The 11,316-nt window shown below is 45.6% G+C and overlaps 1 protein-coding gene across 1 annotated transcript in view; it reads left to right on the forward strand.

The window, feature by feature from the left end:
- The first annotated feature begins 1,410 nt into the window (after positions 1 to 1,410).
- Positions 1,411 to 11,316, forward strand: part of Rpa2 (replication protein A2) — a 12,446-nt gene continuing 2,540 nt past the window's right edge. Inside the window, 7 exon segments of the mRNA XM_029540073.1 lie at positions 1,411 to 1,518; positions 1,733 to 1,839; positions 3,746 to 3,847; positions 4,370 to 4,483; positions 8,263 to 8,337; positions 9,715 to 9,831; positions 10,936 to 11,093. Of these exon segments, the coding sequence (XP_029395933.1) occupies positions 1,509 to 1,518; positions 1,733 to 1,839; positions 3,746 to 3,847; positions 4,370 to 4,483; positions 8,263 to 8,337; positions 9,715 to 9,831; positions 10,936 to 11,093 (683 nt within the window). The 5' untranslated portion in view covers positions 1,411 to 1,508.

The following is an 11,316-nucleotide window of genomic DNA, read 5'->3' on the forward strand; positions in this document are numbered from 1 at the left end:
AGCCCTGGCTGTCCTGGAACTCACTCTGTAGACCAGGCTGGCCTCGAACTCAGAAATTCACCTGCCTCTGCCTCCCAAGTGCTGGGATTAAAGGGGTGTGCCACCATGCCAGGCTAAGTTGACAAGGTCTTGACCAACTTTCTGAATTTCAACAGGTTCCACACCCTGATTTCAGTCTAATGGATGTTCTGCCAAATAATACTGAAATGTTCATCCAAGTGCCTACATAACCCTTGAAAATGCCCATATTCTTGCAGGTTTGCTCAACTTTTGTGTTCCATGCTGTTTTCTCAAACCCCAATTTAGAGAGATAGACTTCTCAGACAAAATAAAGCTTGCTTAACTTGACCAAAAATTGGTTAATCATCTTTACTCTCTTCAGTGGGACTAACAGTTGAGCCTCTCCTTCCACTACCACACAGGTCCTGAGGATCAACCTCAGATAGCCTCAAGATTGCTGAGTCATCTCGCTGGTCTCCGTGAGGTTTCTTTCTTGCTTTCTTCTTAAGTTTTATTTATTTATTATTTATATGAGTACACTGTAGCTGTCTTCAGACACACCAGAAGAGGGCATCGGATCCCATTACAGATGGTTGTGAGCTGGGAATTGAACTCAGAACCTCTGGATGAGGAGTTGGTGCTCTTAACCGCTGAGTCTTCTCTCCAGCCCCCACACCATAAGGTTTCTTACAGGCTCAATGATCATGGAGACAATCTGTGACCCTACAGGAAAAATTTCATTTCTTTTCTTTTATTTTTTTTTTTGAGACAGGGTTTCATCATGTAGCCCTGGCTAGCCTGGAATTTGCAATGCAGATCAGGCTGGCCTCGAACTCGCAGAGATCCTCCTGCTTGTGCCCTGAGTGCTGAAATTGAATTGCAATACTTGGCGATTTTCTTTTTTCAAAGAAAGACTTATTTTATTGATTTCAGGTATATGAGTACACTGTAGCTGTCTTCAGACACACTAGAAGAGGGCATCAGAGCCCCATTACAGATGGTTATGCGCCACCTTGTGGTTGCTGGGAATTGAACTCAGGACCTACTGGAAGATAAGAAAATTAGCAGTTTGGCGGGAAAAGGGGAGTAGCAAGCGGCGGAAGTGACGTAGGGTCGCACCCTTGACGGGGATGGGGGGGGTGAGGAATGCTTTAGGATGGCCCCGGAAGTCTTGTTTTGATTGGTTGTTTGCTTGAATACTGCCCTAGCGGAAATTTGCCCTCAGTAAAGATGGCCGCGCAAGCTTCCATTCCTTCTTGGGGCCGTGTGTTTTTCCTAATCTTGGCCTTGATACCGGAAAAAAAAGAGGGGGGATTCGTGAGTTCTGATTGGCTGAAGGTAGATGTGTCCTGGGCGCTGATTGGCTGTCCCTTCGCGGGAAGGAGTTTGTGGCGCCAGTGCAAAGTAGCCACAAGGCTGCCACGCCGGAGCGGCACAGAGTTCCCGAGTCTTCTCGGCTCTCGTGTCCGAGCTTCTGGGGCCGCTCTCTCGGGAGAACTGCGACCAGGATGTGGAATAGTAATGGCGGGCGTGGGGAGAGTCACGCGAGGGTGTCGGGAGCGGGCGAGTCTCGCGCGGGAGGGCCGGGGCGGAGCGAGAGGCCCGAGGCGGGATCGGCGGCGTTCGCGGGGTGGCAGGGGGATGGTCGCGGCTGGGGCGGCGGGGACAGCGGTCGCCAGCTAGAGAGTTGGGGAGCGCAGCGCAGACTCTGACCACTGTCGTTCCCCGCCAGGCGGATTCGAAAGCTTCAGCAGCTCCTCCTATGGCGGAGCAGGCGGCTACACGCAGTCCCCCGGTGGCTTCGGGTCGCCCACACCGTCGCAGGCGGAGAAGAAATCGGTACGTAGACCGACGGCTCCGTTCTCATTGGTGTCCTGGCCGGGAGGGAACGTGTTTTCGTGCGGGAGGGTGGCACACCCCAAGGTGTCAGACGCTGTCCGTTGCCTACCTTGTCTTGTATGGCAAGTGGGGAACAGGGTTTTGTTTTTATTTTTATTTTTATTGTTTGGCAAACGTGCGGTGGTTGGCCCAGCCTCCATTTTCCTGACTACCCTTGGGCTGCCATGGAATGTGCTTTAGCAGGGTTTAATGTCGTTGTCCTCAGGCCTCAGCTGGGACTACTAAAATCCCTGAAGAACAAGAGTCCACTGTGTTCAAAACAGGTTAGGGGTTATTTCCTGTTGGTATCTGACAGGAAGGACACTATAAGCCTTAATCTGCTGGCTTTTTTTTTTTTTTTTTTTGCCTTGTACATATTCATTGTATGACCAAGTGTTTTGGAGGTGTTTGTGGCTCTGGCTGGCCTGGAACTCAAGAGATCCACCTGCCTGTACACGGTAGCTGTCCTCGGACACACCAGGAGAGGGCATCAGATCCCATGTATATATGTAGGTATGGTTCTGATGTTGGAAATTGCCCATAAACATTTCTGAGATCCCAAATAGGGGCGTTTCCGTCCATAATGTATCAGATGAGGTCTTTTGTTTACATTAGTACTAATGCTAAGGCAGAAATAATGTTGAGTTGAAGGCTTTTGTGATGTTTCCTTTGTTTCATTTTTGAGATAAGTTTTTACTATCCACTTGTGTGTGGCCTGGAACTTGCGATGTGTAGATCATGAATTTGTGGTGACCCTAGTGCCTTGTCTGTCTCCTGTGTGCTGGGATTACATCTAGGACTACACAGAAAATCCCGTCCTTTTTTTTTTTTTTTTTTAAGATTTATTTATTATATTTAAATACACTATAGCTGTCTTCAGACACACCAGAAGAGGGCATCAGATTTCATTACAGATGGTTGTGAGCCACCATATGGTTGCTGGGAATTGAACTCAGGACCTCTGGAAGAGCAGTCAGTGCTCTTAACCACTGAGCCATCACTCCATCCTAAAAAATCCTGTCTTAAAAAAACAGAACAAACTACATTGCTTGTAGACTGAGAGGTGATTGAGTGTCTTCTTTAGATGCTCTTCTGCCCACTCCATCTAACTCCCTTTAAGATGCCCAAAGATGCCCAGCTTGGCTATACTCAACAGGTTTTCTACAGAGACTGTTGTCTGGTTGCCAGAATATCTCCTAAAAGGAGCTATACTTCTAACTTCTTCCATTTTATCAAGAAACCTAGAGCATCTTCTAAGTCTTTTTTTGCCTGTCATTTCTCATGCTTGTCATTTCTCAAGCCTTTCCACAACACCCCGTGGTCTCGATGGTGCCCTGAACACTTTGCTCCTACTATGTCTGGGATGTGTTCTTTCTGCCCCCACCTCTCTGAGACAGGGTTTCTCTCTGTAGCCCTGGCTGTCTGGAACTCACTCTGTAGACCAGGCTGGCCTTGAACTCAGAAGTCCACCTGCCTCTGCCTCCCAAGTGCTGGGATTAGAGCCATGGGCCAACACTGCCTAGCCCTGCGATGCGTTCTAAAGACAGGCTATCCTATGTTGTCCTGACTCTAATACGATACAGTCATATTCACCTGGAGGTCTAGCATCAGATCCCTGTGGACTTGAATTCAGAAGTGTGGCATTTGCTGTGTATAGTAGCACACACTCTGAGTCCTAGCACTTAGGAGGGAGAGGAAGATGAATCAAATGTTAACTTTCTGGCCTTGTTTTCTATCTCTTTTGAAGTAAGGAGAACTTGGTTTTGGAATTCCAGGACTGGTATATTTAAAGTGCTTGGCACATGCAAAGATTAAATGAGTGACTGTTACCTCTTGGGTTGACTTTGTGCGTACTTTTTCTTTTCAGAGAGTCCGAGCCCAGCACATTGTGCCCTGTACCATATCTCAGCTGCTTTCTGCTACTCTGACTGATGAAGTGTTCAGAATTGGAGATGTTGAGATTTCGCAGGTCTGTAAGATTTGGTGGAAGAACCGTTTTGGGATAGGAAATGAGGAAAGATGGCTGCGCAAGCGTGAGGACCAGTGTCAGACCCGTATGCATGTACAAAGCCAGGCTTGCTTCCCCTGGGTCCTTGCTGGCTCCAGGTTCACTGAGAGACTCTGTGTCAAGGGAATAAAAGCAATAGTGCTAGACCTGGACAACCAATGTCCTCCAGCAAGGGCATTGCACATCTGTCTGCTCATTTGTGCATACCCTTCCCTCATATGCAAGGAAACCTTAATTGAAAAGTAAGTAACTAGTAACGAAAGTGCTTGGGCCTTTTGCACAAGCCTGATGACCTGAGTTCAGTCCCCACGTTCTGCATTCGAGAAAGAACCGGCTCCCTAAAATGTCCTCCGACCCCTGCACCGTGGCCCATATAAACAGACTATCTCAAAAAAAAAAAAAGTTTTATTAATTGTGTACATATGTGCGTCTTGCTTTGATTTCCAGGAAAATCAGACTGTGTATGTTCTTTCTCTATCCCAGGTCACTATCGTGGGGATAATCAGACATGCGGAGAAGGCTCCGACCAACATTGTTTACAAGATAGACGATATGACGGCTGCGCCCATGGATGTTCGGCAGTGGGTTGACACGGACGTAAGTGTCTTCTCTTGGATCGAGGGGGGGGCTACGTTGGGGCTTTGGATGTTGAGCTCTTTCCGTTTTAGCCTGTTAAAGGTTTCTCTTGGTATAAAACTTCATAAGCAAGATACCAAAGGTAAAAACCATAAAGCGAGAGCTTAATTGATTCATAAAAACTTAAAACTGTGGCTGGTGAGATGGCTCAGCGGGTAAGAGCACTGACTGCTCTTCCAAAGGTCTTGAGTTCAAATCTAGGGTGTCTGATGTTAGCTACAGTGCAATTACATATAATAAATAAATCTTTAAAGAAAAAAAATTAAAACCACCTAAAATATTGTGTAGGAGAATAGAAAGTGAGTTCTCTAAGAACAGTTCTTTTGGTTACTGTTGCCCCCAGTACCTAGAATGGTCCCCATCACATAGTGGGCCTTGAATAAATACTGCTTAAATACTGTATGAATGGGAATCATACTGGGACGTACTCAGTCTCTTTAATACAAAGCTCTGCAAAGTGAAAACAAGTAGCTTTACCTTAGAGAACCGGACAAAGAAAGATAAACAGGTTACTTGTAAAAAGGGCGGCAGTGAGGCAGGTAGGCCCGGTGTCTCAGTCAGGGTTCTATTCCTGCCCAAGCATCACGACCAAGAAGCAGTTGGGGAGGAAAGGGTTTATTCAGCTTACACTTCCACATTGCTGTTTATCACCAAGGAAGTCAGGACTAGAACTCAAGCAGGTCAGGAAGCAGGAGCTGATGCAGAGGCCGTGGAGGGATGTTCTTTACTGGTTTGCTTCCCCTGGCTTGCTCAGCCTGCTCTCTTATAGAACCAGGACTACCAGCCCAGAGATGGTCCCACCCACAAGGGGCCCTTCCCCCCTTGATCACTAATTGAGAAAATGCCCCACAGCTGGATCTCATGGAGGCATTTCCCCAACTAACGCTCCTTTCTCTGTGATAACTTCAGCCTGTGTCAAGTTAACACAAAACTAGCCAGTACACCTAGTAAGCATTGAAAATGAGAGCTTCTACCAGGTGTGGTGGCACACACCTTTAATCCCAGCACTCGGGAGGCAGAGGCAGGCAGATTTCTGAGTTCGAGGCCAGCCTGGTCTATAGAGTAAGTTCCAGGACAGCCAGGGCTACACAGAGAAACCCTGTTTCGAAAAACCAAGAAAGAAAGAAAGAAAGAAAGAGAGAGAGAGAGAGAGAGAGAGAGAAAGAAAGAAAATGAGAGCTTCTAAGTTATGTGAGAGTAGCACTTCACCCACTGCTTGTGATATCTTGAAAACGATCATTTGTTGACTTGCCACCTTTTAATAAGAAAATCGCTACCATTCAACCCTGATAGTAAGAGTATAAACTTGGACTGGAGAGATGGCTCAGTGGTTAAGGGCACTGAGTACTCTTCCAGAGGTCCTGAGTTCAATTCCCAGCAACCACATGGTGACTCACAACCATCTGTCATGGGATCTTCATGCACTATTCTGGTGTGTCTGAAAACAGTTACAGTGTGCTCATATAAAATAAAATAAATAAATAAATGTTTAAAAAATAAAATAGAGTATAAACTCTAGTGTGTGTTCCCAAAAGTCACCATGTACTGAAATCATCAGTTAAAAATCATTGACCGCTGAGCAGTCTGGTTTAGAAAGTGAGTTCCAGGAGAGCCAGAGCTACACAGAGAAACCCTGTCTCAAAAAAAGAGAAAAAAGAAAAACAAAAAAACAAAAAACATTGACCTTTGTGGGCTTGGTGATACATGCTTTAATCCTAGCCCTCAGAAAACAGGCGGGTAGATCTCTGGATTCAAGGCCACACTCATTTATCTATAGAGAGAGTTCCAGGACCACCAGGGCTACACACACACACAGGCACACAAACCTGTCTCAAAAAAAAGAAAACAAACCCCAGAACTACAGATTTACATAAAGGAAACAATTAAAGATGTGTACCACCAGGCAGTGGTGGCACACGCCTTTAATCCTTGACGAAGACCAGCTTCGGGAACGCCTTAAAGGGACAGACTGACTATTGCTCTGGTGGCAAGTAGCAAAGCTTTACTGATTTTTTTCAGCTTATAAACATGGGGTATGACTTTGCAATTTTTGCTCAAAAACAATACCTTTACTCAGACTTAACACAATATTATTATACTTTGATTCATTTTCTCATAATAAGAACTTCTTCAGAAGTAGGGACTGTTTATCATCAATCCCAAGGACATCCTCCTCTCAGGCAGATGTTAACTCTTAACTAGGAACAAGGAAAAACACTGGCTCACAGAAAGTTATGTTAGGACATGTCTCCCTTCCAGGAGTGACGGCTCCTGAACTTTCCCCTAATTGACTGCTCTGACCCTTTTAGGCCAAAATTCAAAAAAAAAGCCATTGTTCTTCTCAAATCCCAGCACTTGGGAGGCAGAGGTAGGTGGATTTCTGAGTTCCAGGCCAGCCTGGTCTACAAAGTGAGTTCCTGGACAGTCAGGAAACAAGGATGTGGACCAAGATTTAGTTTAAGGGTATTGACCAGGCAGGCTGGAGGAGTCAGCAGTTAAGAACATTGGTTGCTCTTCCAGAGAATTCTCAGTATCCACACGGCAGCTCACTGCTTCTGTAACCCCAGTTTTAGTGGATTTGACATCCTCTTCTGGCTTCCATTGGCACCAAGAACACACCTAGCACACAGACATACTCCTATACCTGTAACACATAAAAGTATTGACCAGGGATGAATAAGATGGCTTAGCTGGAAGCTGGTGAACTTACTTTTTTTTTTTTTTTTTTTTAAGATTTTATTTATTTATTTATTTATGTATTTTTGTACACTGTAGCTATACAGATGGTTGTGTGCCATCATGTGGTTGCTGAGAATTGAACTCAGGGCCTCTGCTTGCTCCAGCCCTGTTCCGGCCCTGATCGCTCTGGCCCAAAGGATTTATTGCCAGGCGGTGGTGACGCATGCCTTTAATCCCAGCACTTGGGAGGCAGAAGCAGGTGGATTTCTGTGTTTGAGGCCAGCCTGGTCTACAAAGTGGGTTCCAGGACAGCCAGAGCTTCATAGAGAAACCGCTGAGCCATCACTCCAGCCCTCAGCTGGTAAATTTAATGATAATCTATGTGATAGGAGGAAACCAACTTCCCACATGTCTTCTGACCTCCATTCACTCACCAAGGGGCACACGCACAAAATGTCAGGGTGGGGGGGATGATTAAATACTGTTGACCACCCTGGTGTGCTTGGATTGTGTGTATTATATTGGCAGTGAGGAAGCTAAATCAGAAGATTTTGCCGTAAGTTCTTTGGTTTTTCGAGATAGGGTTTCTCTGTATAGCCCTGACTGTCCTGGAGCTCACTTTGTAGCCCAGGCTGGCCTCGAACTCAGAAATCCGCCTGCCTCTGCCTCCCGAGTGCTGGGATTAAAGGTGTGTGCCACCACGCCCGGCTTGCCGTAAGTTCTAAACTATCCTGAGTTATTACATAGTTCCAAGAGATGTAGATTGCATTTAGAAGACCCTCTGTCTGTCTCTCTCTTGTTTGTCTCTCACACCTGGGGGGGGGGGCGCAAAAGAAACAAAAACCAAACAGTAACAAAATAACAGGCAGTTCTATCTCTGGCACCAAATAAGTTGTATGTGACACTTACAGGGCTGTAATCCAGTTCTTGAAACAGGAAGAAGTTCAAAGTCATCCTTGGCTATGTATTAAGTTTGAAGATAAGCCTGTGTTACACGAAACCCTATCAAAAAATTAAAAGTAAATAAAAAACCAGTGATGTGTTTCTATTTTATCTGTCAGGATGCCAGTGGTGAGAACACCGTGGTTCCTCCTGAAACATACGTCAAAGTTGCTGGCCACCTCAGGTCTTTCCAGGTAATGTCAAGTAAGATAGTAGCTTTAGAGCTGGGGAGATGGTGGAGATGAAGACATGAGGTTCACCAGACTTGTTAGCGCATACTTATAAACAACTTCAGTGCTCCTTTGGAGAGAGAGAGGTGGAGCAACCCCTGAAGCTCACAGACACGCTGCCTTGACACACACATTGGTGAACAAGAAGAGAACCTGTCACATGACTTGTGGTGGTGGTGTGCCCTCTTAACCCCAGCACGAGGGAGGCAGAGGCAGGCAGGTATCTGAGTTCAAGGCCAGCCTAGTCTATAGAGTGAATTGTAGGATAGAGCGAATTGCAGGACTGCTGGGCTATTATACAAGTGCTGTCAGAAAAAAACAAAAAGAATTATAAATTTCTGAATTTATGTCTTCATGAGAAGAATGAGTAATTATCCGTAATAATCAAGTCTGCATATTAAATGAGAAGATATTTGGTTCTCTTCATTGAGAGGACATATCTAGGTTCTATCTTAAAATAGACATTAAAGCCATGTGTGGTGGCACATAGGCGTTTTCCTTTTTCCTCAGGACACAGAGGCAGATAAATGTCTGAGTTTGAGCACACCCTAGTCTACATAGTGAGTTCCAAACAACCAGGGCTACATAGTGAGGCCCTGCCTCAAAAAGGCTGATGAGTTCTAGGTCAACCTGGTCTACATGGTGTAGCTCCAGGAGAGCTAAGACTACATAGTGAAACCTTGCCTCACAAAAGAAAATTAAGTAGAGCTAAGAGGGACTGGAGAGATGGCTCAGCAGTTAAGAGCACTGACTGCTCTTCCAAAGGTCCTAAGTTCAAATCCCAGCAACCACTTGGGGGCTCACAACCATCCGTAATGAAATCTGATGCCCTCTTCTGGTGTGTCTGAAGTCAGCTACAGTGTACTTAAGATATAATAGATAAATCTTTAAAAAAAAAAAAAAAAAAAAAAAAGTAAAGCTAAGAGATTGCCCACTGGGTAGCTAACACGTGCCGTGCAAATGATAGGGAACTGAGTTATTGAGTTCAAATCCTCAGGAGCTGTGTAAAAGCCAGGTGACTACCTGAGCCTCTGTAATGCACCTCTGAGGAGTTGGGAGCTAGTCAGGAGTCTCCAGAAGGTTTGGGGCTGCCTCGCTGGTTGGGTGTGTATAGTAGAAAGACAACCTATTTGAGGTGGGAAGTGAGAATCAACACACCAAGTCTACCCTCTTGACTTCCCTTGCATACAGTGGTACATGTGCCCACATTCACATTTTTTAAGTCTAACAGGCATTTTTCCCATATTGAGAAATATAACCAAGGAAAAAGGCAGTGCTTTGCCCAGAACGACACTTGGATATGTTTGTCTTTTACTTATATTTTCCTCTTACTTATAATAGAACAAAAAGAGCTTGGTGGCCTTTAAGATCATTCCTCTGGAAGACATGAATGAGTTCACCGCACACATCCTGGAAGTGGTCAATTCACACATGATGCTCAGCAAGTCCAACAGCCAGGTGAGCAGCTGCAGCCAACTCCTCCCTTTTCTGGGAAAACAAACTTAACATTTATATTTTCATGTTTCTGTGTGGTGTGTGAGGGATCCCCTGCAGGTAGGGCTACAAGCTGTGCGCCACCTGCAACCAAATTCAGGAAGAGCTCAAAGAGCTCCAGCTGCTGAGCCATCACGTGGTCCTCAACACATTCTCTCCCTGAGCTTCACCACTGTCCTTTAGTCTAAGTGAAACATTCAGTTTCTCAGAATTGCAAGTTGTTTCTCACCCAATACCAAGATAGCTGACCAAAAGTTTCAAAGCCAAACAGCATTTTGTATCCAACCTATACGCCATACAAACAACAGACAGCTAATGGATGTTTGACTGGATGGTCTAATAGAATAGAGTTTCTCCTGCTGTGTTTTCACACTGCGTTAAACCTCACAGGATATGTGTGACCCTGTCATTCAGTACAGTAGGTACAAGACTTATAGGATGTCCTGTTCATCAGGCACTGCAAAGAGGAAGGGTTCTGAGAAGGTGCAGTGGGAATGAGTGGGAACGAGAGAAGAACCCTGGAGGGGCACACTGGGGAGCAGTGGGCAGCATTGTCTGCTAAGAGGTCGGATGCTGTAACGACCAAAAGCCTGGAGCAGCCAGGGACTTGAGACGTTGGTAGAACTTGATTCAGAGGAGGATTTGAGATAATCCAGATAGTGGTAGGCAGAGAATGGAGTGACCTAAAAGAGGGTGGAGCATTTGTGCTTCTCTCAGCCTTATCCATAGTGGGCTAGCCCTATGCCAGGGATCTGTGCCCACAGGCAAACCTGGGCCCTTTTCTCTCCCAGCAGGGTTTCACGTTAATAAATGCTTGCTTGAGCGAGCCCCAAGGAAACCACTGTAGCTTGCATGTGAAATCGCAGTGCCAGAGCCTCCTTTCCTGGGACAGGGAATGCATGCCTTGGGGTGATTTTATGTTCCTTAGGAGGTTTCTTTGTTAGAGCTTTCCTATGTAAATAGTTACTAGGAAAACTGATTAAATCGTTTCCTGTGGTTTATTAGTAAGTTATGTGAAGTAGGGTTGATGTGGTGACTTCTAATGTTCTGATCTTGTTCTTAATTCAGGCCTCTGCAGGGAGACCATCTATCAGCAACCCAGGAATGAGTGAGCCGGGAAGCTTCAGTGGGAATAACTTCATGCCAACAAATGGCCTCACTGTGGTCCAAAACCAGGTAAGCTGCCTCTTTACCCCTGCAGAGCAAGGCAGTCTGGCTGATAATTTGTTTCTTCCCAAATGATGGAAGGTTATCTTGCAGCCTGCTTCACACCAACACCCCACTCCTTTTTAACTTGTGTGTGCTTGCCTGCTTGTACAGATGTATGTGTCTGCAAGTGCTCCTCCTGAGCCATCTTTCCAGCTCGTTTTTGTTTATGAAGTGACGGCGGTTTGCATAAGTAAGCTGATGCAGAGAAGTTAGTTGCTAAAGTCTTTTTTTTTTTTTTTT

The sequence above is a fragment of the Mus pahari genome, chromosome 6 (genome assembly GCF_900095145.1).
Source record: "Mus pahari chromosome 6, PAHARI_EIJ_v1.1, whole genome shotgun sequence".
Taxonomy (NCBI): domain Eukaryota; kingdom Metazoa; phylum Chordata; class Mammalia; order Rodentia; family Muridae; genus Mus; species Mus pahari.